We start from the raw sequence: 12154 nt of genomic DNA on the forward strand, positions 1-12154 counted from the left end.
CAGAGGCGATGTGGCTGCCGGACATCACACTGTAAAGTTGTATTTTTCACCTTACGTTTGACTGAGAAATTGGAAGAGCTCGTTCATGATTTGTTCCCCAGCCATGTCAGGAAAGCGTTCAAGATGACAATATGTTAATGTGTATGCTTACTACCTGAGCAGAGAATAAACAGTAGCATATATGCAGTAATTATGAATTGCCATTACTTTGCACTCTCTTGCAGACCTCTCATGTCTGAAACCTGAGGGAATTTAAAACATTTCGGCGTGGAGAAGTTGCTGGGGGCTGTTAATGATCAGAGTGAGTTCCTCTTATTGTTCTTTCAAATTACTCGTATCTTAGTTGTTAACTGTGAATTTGTGATTCTGCATGCAGATTGTTTTTGTGAAGTTATGGCTAGAGATTTAAAAATAGGATCTGATGTTGGGCATCCCTCACCCGTTGCGAATTCTGAGCTTGAATACTTATTTCTATTTCTCTGAGTTTTGTAATTTCATTATGGCATGCACTGTAAATGCCATAGAATTTTGAATCGATAATAATTCTTGTTTCTTGTCTCAGGAACCCTTTTTGCCATATTTTCGCCACATTTTCATTCTTTTACTCGCTTTATCTTAAATTCAATTGTTGTCATGATGGTTTAAATTGAATTTGTTATGTATAGTTTAATTGGATTAGTAATGGGATATGTAGATGAAATGAGTATATTGTAGGACTTCTTTTGCACAGGGTGCCAATTGTAATACGGAGTAATATTTATAATTCTCCACTCCCCCGTGTTTATGTGCAGAGCTCTCGTGGGAAGAACCGAAGGATGTGCAGAGCTCTCGTGGGATGAATCAAAGGATGTGCAGAGCTCTCGTGGGAAGAATCGAAGGAAGAATCGAAGAACCGTTTTGTGCACTTGTATTTAGTCTTTTGCCCATGATTTTTAAGAATTTGGGTGCGTAAAATGATTAAATTTTATACTCTATATTTTTTCTCCTTTGCTTTCCTAAGTATCTTGACAATAGAACTTTTGTACTCTTTTTGTCATCATATTAAAGTTTCATTTGCTATAATGAGACTTTTCTTTGAGATTAATGACAATTTCAAATGTATGATCATATACAGTACTCCCTCCGTCCCCGAAAGAACGACTCATTTGGGTTGATTATGCGGATATTAAGAAAGTTGAATAAAAAGAAGTAAAAGTATATTGGAAATATAAATTTACATAGGGTTTGTAAAAAAATAGAGAAAGAAAGTAATAAAATTACATGAAATATCAAATGTTTATATGGGGAAGCTAATTTTGCACAAATATTGTTGCAAATTGGTGGGTGTTTTATTGCAAATGGGTCATTCTTTTTGGAACTAAAATTAGGCCAAATGGGTCGTTCTTTCAGAGACGGAGGTAGTACAAAAACACTTCGAAATGAAAAAAATTGAGCTCCTTTGCTAAACTTTAGATATCTTCTTTGTATTAGATAATATGGAGTATATCAATTATCAAGTATCAACCACTTGGACTACATATTGATATTGGTTGAGTTGTACGTCATAATTGTAGTTAAACTCTTTATGTACCTATTAATTATACTATTAAGTGTAACACTCAAATGATTTTAAGGGATATATACGCGCTTATTAATCACCACCTTATTTTTTAAAATTAAAAAAAAATCGATTAATTTTGGTATGTAAATAGTATTCGCCTATTCGATACTCCATCTATCTCTATTTGTTTGCCTTGCATTTTTATAAGTAAAAATTTTAATTATTTTGACTATGAACTATCACCGCTCTTTAAGCAATAACATTGTCACATAAAATTTTGTTAAAGCCATTTCTTAATATTATATTTTTCATACAAGATCAAATTTTTATAATTTTTTTTTTTTTTTACGACGTTTTGATTCGTTTTAATACGTGTGTTGGAGATCCTGAAAGTTTGGGCCAAAACACAAATTCCTCATTGGGCTACACAAAAACTAAACAACCCAAACACAAATGAATGAAATCGGACTTCTGACTTGCTACCACGTGTACTCTCTTTCTCTCTCTTGTTTCTCTCTCCAATAAATAAAAACCTCTTATGTTAGTGATGATCCCATCCAGAAAATCCTGATAAATCATTTCATTCATTTTCTCTCTCCTCCTCTTCTTCTCCTCCCAATCATCCCCTTCAATCGCCATTGTTATACCTCCATTTCTCAGATCCAATCAACCATGTCTACTGCTGTCTTCAATGGCGATGAAACCGCTCCCTTCTTCGGCTTCCTTGGTGCCGCCGCTGCTCTCGTCTTCTCCTGTACGTCAATTTCAAACCCTAGAATTCTCGATTCTTTTCTTCGATTTTATGTAATTCAATGCTTATTTTGTTTAGATCTAGGGTTTACTTGATTGAATTTCGATTTTGATTTGATTGAATTGGAGTCTGATTGATTGTTTGATTGATGATTGATTGATTGATTGAAGGTATGGGAGCTGCGTATGGAACAGCGAAGAGTGGTGTAGGAGTTGCATCAATGGGAGTGATGAGACCTGAATTGGTGATGAAATCGATTGTTCCAGTTGTTATGGCTGGAGTTTTGGGTATTTACGGCTTGATTATTGCTGTTATCATTAGTACTGGTATTAACCCTAAGGCTAAATCTTACTACCTCTTTGATGGTTATGCTCATCTTTCTTCTGGTCTTGCTTGTGGTCTTGCTGGTCTTTCTGCTGGTATGGCCATTGGTATCGTCGGTGATGCTGGTGTTAGGTATATACATATCTCGCTCACTCTATCTGCTACTTTCGTATCGTTTCGTTTGATTGTTGATGACATTGATTGATCTAGTTTGATTGTGAATTGGAATTGTTTTGTGGATTGGATCTGTTTAGAATTGTTGTTTTTATCTATCTGTTGTTCTTGGATCTTTAGGTGGAGCATTGTGATTGTTGCTAGTGTTGCTGTGTTTTAATTAAGGATATGATGATATGATTAAAGTATTTGCATCTTGTAATTTCCAATTGTGTATTGAAGTAGTTGCATTATGTTAAGAATAGATTACGACTTTTTTCCGGATATCTAGAAATGTTCTGATTTCTGAATTGATGGGGGTATAGTATATTTGCTGATGCTAATTTATGTCTTCTTTGCTGTGTTAGTTGGTTTTTCAGTTGTCTGTTGTGTTCTTACGATCTAGGTTGCAATGGCAGTAATAGCTTGCTGTTTTATGTTGCGTTTTTACTTGTTAGAATGTTGATTTTTAGTGGTGCTGAGCTGTTCTGGATCTGGGAATTTATTTTAATTGTTTACATTGTTGCTTGAAATCTTGAATACTCCTTTGCATCTGTTTTCGTTGTGGTAAGTATTTGATGAGGTCAATGCTATGTGTTAAGACTGAAGAGTAACATTATCAAGGAAGTGGTCCTTACAAAATATAGCTGGAAAGCCTGTTTTTGACTTGGTTGTTTATAAAATAGTGGATTCATGACTTCATCTTATCTAATATTAATACGCATCTCTAATATTTTATTGCTAGACCAGGTATTGGTCATGAGATTTAGTCTTTTTGCTGTTCGAATTTTGAGGTTGAGAGTAATGCTATTGTCAAGATTGTTTTGTGCTTGATTAATTTGCTATACACTGGCGGTCTATGTTCTGTATTGCTGATTATTGATAAGGTTATTAGTTACTATTGTCTTTCTGGCTTTTGGGCAAAATCGTCTGATTTTTACTACATACAAATAGTTATGTGTTAATTGGTCCACAATTTGCTTTATGGAGATCTAATTTGTTAGCAGTTAATTGAGCAATCAGGAGTTTGAACATTTTCTTGGCTGGCAGTTAATTGGGCATGTTGCTCAAAGTGTCTGTTGTACACGTATTTGTAAATCCAGTTATGCTACCTATAGTTATGCTACTTCTCTCTGACCGTCAATCAGAGTGACATATAACACTCCTTAAGTCCAAATTTATACTGGAAATCGTTTTTTCAACTTCCTAGGTTACTATTGAATTTAAAACCAAATGAGAGCATATGACATGGTGGGTTAACCTTATTTAGATCTTATCTATACTATTATGGTTCTGATGGAATGTCTTGATTTTATGTTGGGTCATACTCTTTAGGAGAGTTGAGATTTATTATTTTTCTGGCATTCCTGTGTTTTCCTTTAGCCTGTTTAGGTCATTCTTTTTTCTTTGTTTTTAAAAAATATACTTTTTAAAAAAAATTTCTGAAGTTAATTTCTACTGTGCCTTACGTTTTGTGCTGTTGTAGAATTAGGAACACACATGTTTGAATTTCAGTAGTTTATCTTCCCCATTTCTGTTCATCATGGATTACTCTGGTGTGCCTTTCAGTTGGTTTCATGTGTTCCATTTACTTGTTACTTTTCTCTTCCTTAAAATATGCTGTATTGTACACTATACAACATCTCATATTTCTATGCATCCTATGATTTCTGATGACTGTAAACTCCCCCTCTGGTTTAAGTTTTTTCTTCTCTGAAATAATATGCTTATTTGTAATTTCCGTCTGAACCTGTGCTGTAAAGCTGTTTTACCCTTCCTTGTCTGTTGTATCGTGTAACTGTCTTGCTGTGAAGTCATTGATGTGCTAATAGATATCATTGCCCTTAACATTCTTCTGATGAACCTACTTCTTGGTACAGAGCCAATGCCCAACAGCCCAAGCTTTTCGTTGGAATGATCCTTATCCTTATTTTTGCTGAAGCTTTGGCTTTGTACGGTCTCATTGTTGGTATCATCCTCTCATCCCGTGCTGGTCAGTCAAGAGCCGACTAGAAGCAGTTCGCCTCTTAATCTTTGCTGTTTCCATTGCCACCGCTGGAGATGTAATTTTTTTCTTACTCGGGCAGTGAGAGGGTTACTTGGCATTCAAAGTGGCTCCTCTTGAAGGATTTGATTATGGTCTTATTGTTTTGAGTTGTGATTAGTGGTTCTACATGGAGATTGTTAAAACCAGAATATGTAGAGTTTAATAGTTAGTGTCTCCTCCAAATAAAGTTATGATGTATCATTATTTCCCATCTTTGCACTCCTGGATATGGAGATTCGGTTTGGACATCCTGTAACAGTATGTTGTTAGATGCCAAATATTCTTTTGATCTTTTCATTCGTGGATTCGATATACATAATTTAAGCATCATTCTTGCTTTGATTTTGCCTCATTTGTGGATGAATAATAGTGTGAAAGCTTTAGGCTACACGCCTACTTCTACTATGATACTACGAGTATATTTGCTTCAGGGTTCTGCATGAATATCTCTTTATGGAGTATTTGTTGATTTGATTAGGTAGTCCTTTGTAATCAATATATACCACTTTGCGAAATACGGCTAGACTTTCACAAAGTGTAATATACTAATAGGTATGATCCATTGTCCACCAAGTCTAATCTCTAATACGTACGGAGTATTCTACTTTCTAATTTTTATAAGTGGATTTTGATTAGAAAAAAATATGATAATCTTTTCGTGGACCTGGTTCATAATAATGTTATTATGACCCGAGGTTTATACACACGCAAGTGACGCAACTGAAATGACTTTTATTTCAACATAGAGACTTTTTTCTATTATAGTGGCCGTTTTTTTTTCTAATAAAACAACCATAGTTTCCCTAATGTTAGTGGTCTACAATAAATTAATGTGAACCAGGTCTATTTAAGAATTTAATAGCTTCCAAATCAGAAAGATAATAATAATATGAAAATTTATACCAAAAAAAATATGGAAACCAAGCACAAAACCAATAAAGGGAGCTGCGTTTTACACGTAGTACAAAATTAGACACATCTTTTTTTAATTTTAGGAAACTCTTATAATAAGATAGAGTTTAATGTATTTATTTTCCTAACTTAACAAGGGTATCATAATTTACCTATAAAAGTAGTCTTCTCTAGTCGTATACAGTCAAAAGCAATCGTAATTACCATCCTTTTATCTCATCAAGCTTTCAATTTTTTCAATTAAAATTCGAAACATGAGTAACATTAGTACTCCCTTAGAAAATATAGATTACATTAGTAATCTACATGATTCAATATTGTGTCATATACTTTCTTTTTTACCAACAAAGTCTGCTGTTAAGACTTGTGTATTGTCAAAAAGATGGAATAAAGTATGGACTCAAGTCTCTGTACTTGATTTTGATGAGATACCACAATATTATCATACCTCAACGCCTTCATTGAGTGACAAGACGAAAATTTGTTACAATAATTTTGTAAGTAAGGTTTTAGTTGAAAACGATGTCTCTTATATACAGCGTTTTCATTACGAATTCTCTTGTGATGATACTGAGTATTACGAGTCATGGTTGAATAATACAAAAAAACGTGAATATTTTGAGCTTGATCTAAATTTTTTGGTCGATCTCAAAGTTATAGGTTTCTAGAGTTGATTTGTGGTGAGAGGCTTACAATTTTGAAATTAACGGGGGTGAAAATAGATGATACCCCAAAATCTTTTCATCTACCGAGCCTTGAAGTTATATATTTTATTAGAGTAGAGTTTAATAGCAATGAATATCTGAAAAGGTTGACATCAAATTGTCTATCTCTCCAAAAACTACTCATTAAAGAATGTATTGTTTTGGATAGTGAGACATTCATATAGATTCTTTGACGTTAAAATCATTAGAAATATGTGATACCGTGAATAGAAGTATGAATGATGATGATTATGGACCTCCGAATGTTAGGATTATGACAAGGTTGAAAGAAATTTTGCTGATAAAGGTATTTATAATCTTATAAGGCAGGTTTCCAAAGTAAGTACGTTGAGGTTTATATCAAACGTAAGTTTATACTCCAACTTTTTTGTCTAATGCATACTGATCTAATTTATTGTGTAGTGATGTTCATACGAAGTATAATTTTGATGCAGTTTATAGTTGATTGCAAAGAGCTACCAACTTTCGAGAACTTGACTCATTTGGAGGTAACTGCCGATTTTTGGACTCGCAAGTTACTAAAACGAGCTCCCAAGTTGATATCTTTGATATTTGAGGAAGTAAGTACATAATTCTTTGTTTATTTTCCCTTCTTACAAAAATCAAATTAATTTGGATCTAATTGTGTCAAAATATTTGATGTTTGTTCATTAGGTTGAATGGATTGATGAATCTCTTAGTTCTTTAGCAAATTATGGATGTGGGTCGAGCCTTCAACATGTTACAGTCTCCTTGTACGATTTGGATGAAGTCTCTTTGGTCAAGTATATACTTAAGGCTGCAACAACCTTGAAGGAGATGACTATCATGTGTTTTTTAAAAGACAAGATCAAAATTCTTCAAAAGCTATTGGCTTTTCCAAGATCCTCACCATTCTGCAGAATTGAAGTTTTATTTCCAGAAGAAATAATGGATTCTTAAACAAACTCATCAATCAATTAGGTGTAACGTTCATCTTTATTTTTTGGCAACATTGTTAAAATATTTTTTTTTTGCTAAAAAGTACCATTCTTCTTATTTTCAAGATTAATGTTTTGTTCAAATGTACCTTTTATCTTATGGGTGATAACACTGATTTACGCGTGTTTTTATCATGAATTCCTAATTTTATACAATTTCCAAGAATACATTTAATGCTTTATTTAGCCCTTAGGGCTACATATAACATTATCCTAATTTTATTATTAAGCATATTTGTCTATTTTTTATTTTGATTTATTATATTATGAAACATAATTATTATTTCAATGCATTTGCAAAATATTAGACTTGGGGAACAAGTTTATATTTCCTACTTAACAAAGGATTTTAATTATGTTTAACTTTGTTATTAAGTAACACTCATATCCCTTAAAAATAATAAAAATTAGTACTCGTATAGTCGTATTTGATAGATTAATTTATTCATCTTAGCCCACAAAAATAATTGTAACTGTTACTAGTACTCGGTAGCATTTTTCTCAGGACTATTAGCAATAGCATTCAGCAGAGGAAATTGATTTATTCCAAGGAAAACGAATACGTAATACAAATTATGAGAAGGCAAAAGACATACGAGTAAAGATAACATTTTAGACAAAATCAAATATGGAGCATACTTCGCATCAGAAGAATTGCAGAATATATAAGATGCAATATCATCCAATATGAATATGGAACATACTTTTAAACCTGTGTAGGCTGTATTTAACAAGTCTTCATGTTTCTAATCGATTTCAATGCTCAGCTTGCATTACAAATTTACTGCTCTAATAGTACGTCCACTCATCAAATATGGTGAAAACTACGCGAAAACTCGTAGCTCTAATAGTGAACTTCTTGAAACCTTTAGCTCAACAATACCTATTAATCAAGATGGACAACTTTAACTTGGCAGATTGGTGAGGATCTTGGAAGATTCAATAAACTTTGATAAACAGCTCTGCCCCTCTTAATAGTCGTAGGATGCAAGTAGATTGTCATCTTCTTCAAGGCGGTAGAAACTTTCAATATATACTCTGCCAATCTGATATGATGTCTTTTATCCAAGAAAATTTCAACATGTTCAAGAGATGACATACAACCAGGCGCAACTTTGGAATAAAAATTCTCACCAACACAATCTACCTGTTGAATTAACACAAAATATTTTACAAAAATCACATTTAGAGACATGACTCGTAATAAAAAGTTAAAAAGAAAATTCAAGAATTACGTGCTTACTTCCTCAATGATCAAAGATTTCAGCTTAGGAGTACTTTCTAACAGCTCATGGATAACAAAATCAGCGGCAAGCTTCAACTCAATCAAGTTTTCAAAGTTTGGTATAGCATCTTCAAAACAACAAACAACCTGCAAGGAATTGAACAATTGCAGTTGGAATTTTGACAAGTACAGCTGATTGGTAATGTCAAAGAGTTCACAGATTAGTAAAACTATATGAGGCAAGAGGATAAACTTACATCAGTTCTTCCTAATCGCAGAGATTTTACTCCAGAAATCTTTCCAATAAGCTGAAGTGCATGATGTTCAATTTCATCATAACCTTCACTATCCCAAAGATCAAGATTTGCCTCAATAAGCAACTTTAGTTCACCGATGTTATAATTAGCCAGCGCGTCTTGGAGACTGAGGTACCTAAGATTTGGGGTTTGTATGTGTATAAAAGGTAACACATAATTACTGCGATTAATTGCGCATTCTTTTATTTCTAATGACTCTAAGGTCGAAGACTCCACATAGAGTGTTTCCTCAAAACCATAACATCCATCAATAAGCAGCTCCTTAAGAGCAGTACAATCCAACACCAAACTCTTTAGAAATAGATCGCCATCAAACAGAATGGAAACTAAATGGATGATCTCAAGATTTGGAAGATGGAAAGAATGCCCCATATTACTAATCATAAACCCTTCTAGTTTTAAAACCACAAGTTTCTGACCGGAAAGAAACTGTCTAGGCAAGTAAAAAGTCTTGGGGCAATGAAGCTTTACATCGAGCTCACAAAACTCACGCCCTTCTACAGCTCTCAACCATGACTCAATACAGTCGTAATCATACTCAGAATATGTTCTGAGGGTAAAACATTGCAGACAGGATACATCATTTTGAAGTAAAACCTTATTCACGAAATTCTTGAAATGAATTTGCTGCTCATCACTCAGGTATCTACGTGAATGCGGCATTTCAGTAATGTCCAGTGCAGGGACTTTAGTCCAGACATACTGCCATCTTTTCGATAAAATACACGTCTTCATAGCAGACTTTGTAGAGAGAAAAGATAGAATGTAGCTGATAATTGCATCAGGCAAGTTACTAATATAATCCATGCTTTGATAGTTTGATGATACTCAACAAGCCATTGATTGACAGAACTGCAACTTCAAAGACAACATGACAAAGATATAAATTGAGTATATGTTCATCCGGGATCACGATATGCATCATGAAAACATGACAAAGATAGAAATTGCGTAATTTTGTAAAACTTTAGAAGCATATCAACTTTAACAGTAATACAAAATAATCCCAAAAAACCATTATTAATTAACAAGAAAAGCTAATGGCAATTTAACAATCAAAAATTGAAAATGTAATCAACCAAAGAAAGCAATTATATAATTGAATCAACCCTAATCACCAGATCATAGATAAAATCACAAAAATTCAGGGAAATTCTAGGAAATTCAAAAGTTCAAAATCAAACAAACAAAAATTTAAATTAGGTAATCACAATTAACATTAGACAATTAAAATTTTAATCTTTAAAATATAATAGATTGGAGTATAATGATCCCAAAAACCAACCATTATCAGTTAACAAGAAAAGCTAACGGCAATTTAACAATCATCAATTGAAAAGTAATCAACCAAAGAAAACAATTATGTAATTAAATTAACCCAAATCACCAGATTATAGATAGATTCATTAAAATTCAGGGAAATTCTAGGAAACTCGAAATTTCAAAATCAAACAAACAAAAAATTGAAATTAGGTAATTACAATTAACATTAGACAATAAAAATTATAATGTTTATAATAAAAATAGATTGGAGGAAAATTACCTCAAATTTTTGCTAGGGCTAGAATCAGCAATTAAGGTCTAAATTGATGCGCATTGATGCAACCTTAAATTGGGGGTTTCTCCATCTTAATCTATAATTGATCAACTTGAATTTCTAATTGTTGAATGAAATGCGGAAAGATTAATAGTAGGGGAAATCAATTTATTGAAAAATAAGGAGCAGAAATTTTGAGAATTTGGGATTTTGTTAAAGATGAAACAGGATCGCTTCTGTCTGAGTATAAAGACACTACCCCGTTGAGTTGAGTATAAGTCCGGATAGTGGTAAATGGTTTATTTGGATTTATTTTATTAACTTATTTTTATTGAATATTTTTTCTATGTCTTTTAGGCATTCACATTAATTTTGTTGAATTGAAATTATTTTTACTGAACTGAATATTTTTACTGAATTGAACTTATTTTTACTGAACTAAACTTAATTTTACTGAAGTGAAATTATTTTTACTGAACTTAAATTATTTTTACTGATTTTCTATTATAATTCTTCTTTAAGAAAACTGAATTTTACTGAACTGAACTTATTTTTACTTAACTAAAATTATTTTTACTGAACTGAACTTATTTTTACTGAAATGCAATTATTTTTACTTAATATTATTTTTTTAAAGTGAAAAGAACAGGGCCTTAGTTTAACAAAAATAATTTTTTTTTATAATATATGAAACTATTATAATTTATATATATTAGGTAATTATTGTTTTATATATAAAAAATTTGATTGATGGGGGAATAATTTTACTATATTAGAGAAATCGTGATTTGATTTTATGTTGATTGATTTGTTAATGCATTAATTGTGGGTTTGATGAAATTACTTGGATTGATTGAAGATTTTGGAGTAAATTATGACATAATGTTATGAGATCAATGGATTGAAAATTATACGGAGTAATTGATTGAATCAATTAAAGGCATTGATTTTTTAGTATTAACCAAGAGGGGTATTAAAGTTTTTTCAAGGAGACATTCAACCTTGATATATTAGAAATGCCTTTGTAATCCCTTAGGGTTGCATATATCTTTTTCCTATATTAATAGTTTTTGAATTCGGATCATGTCGTGAATTATCATATGTATAAAAAATAGTGGATGACATTAAAATTTCTTGCATATTAATAAGACATGTATTACAATACTTTTTTGTTTAACTTCCTATTAATTAATTTTTAGATCACTTTTAATATATACTCTATAGTATAGATGTAGAAGACCTGTTAACTTCACCTTATTTTAGCTGAACTGAAATTATTTTTATTGAAACAAAATTATATTTGCTGAACTTAAATTATCTGAAATTATTTTTGCTGAATTGAAATTATTTTTACTGATTTTCTATAAAAAAATTCTTCTTTTAGAAAACTGAATTTTACTGAATTGGACTTATTTTTACTAAACTGAAATTATTTTTACTGAACTGAAATTAATTTTATTGAACTGAACTTATTTTCATTGAAGTGAAATTATTTTTACTTAATATTATTTTTTTAAATTGAAAGTGAACAGGGCCTTATACGAGTATGTAGTATTTAAAAAAATAATAAAAAAAATTTGAAATTGAGTCATCAAATCTTCTAATCATACAAAGTACAAACCAAGGGTTACATTTTAAAGGTCAAGCCTAGACAAATAATACTC

At 31.8% G+C, this 12154-nt stretch overlaps 2 protein-coding genes across 3 annotated transcripts; one reads left to right on the top strand and one right to left on the bottom strand.

Annotated features, from left to right (window-relative positions):
• The first annotated feature begins 2097 nt into the window (after positions 1-2097).
• Positions 2098-5112, top strand: LOC145639364 (V-type proton ATPase 16 kDa proteolipid subunit). Its single transcript, XM_081690592.1, has 3 exons — positions 2098-2294; positions 2462-2747; positions 4649-5112. The coding sequence occupies exons 1-3, from the start codon at positions 2213-2215 to the stop codon at positions 4779-4781; spliced, it is 501 nt and encodes a 166-aa protein (XP_081546718.1). The 5' UTR covers positions 2098-2212; the 3' UTR covers positions 4782-5112.
• Positions 5113-8050: 2938 nt separating this feature from the next.
• On the bottom strand, positions 8051-10755 carry LOC145638297 (F-box/FBD/LRR-repeat protein At1g78750-like). 2 transcript variants are annotated; one of them, XM_081689265.1, is made up of 4 exons: positions 10497-10755; positions 8894-9811; positions 8655-8783; positions 8051-8558 (listed from the first exon to the last, which is right to left on the bottom strand). In XM_081689265.1, the coding sequence occupies exons 2-4, from the start codon at positions 9758-9760 to the stop codon at positions 8298-8300; spliced, it is 1257 nt and encodes a 418-aa protein (XP_081545391.1). In that variant the 5' UTR covers positions 9761-9811; positions 10497-10755; the 3' UTR covers positions 8051-8297. The 2 variants fall into 2 exon arrangements, with proteins under 2 accessions (XP_081545391.1, XP_081545390.1); XM_081689264.1 differs by having other exon boundaries at positions 8894-9805; positions 10497-10754.
• Between the last annotated feature and the right edge of the window lie 1399 nt (positions 10756-12154).

The sequence above is a fragment of the Chenopodium album genome, chromosome 7 (genome assembly GCF_948465745.1).
Source record: "Chenopodium album chromosome 7, dcCheAlbu1.1, whole genome shotgun sequence".
Taxonomy (NCBI): domain Eukaryota; kingdom Viridiplantae; phylum Streptophyta; class Magnoliopsida; order Caryophyllales; family Amaranthaceae; genus Chenopodium; species Chenopodium album.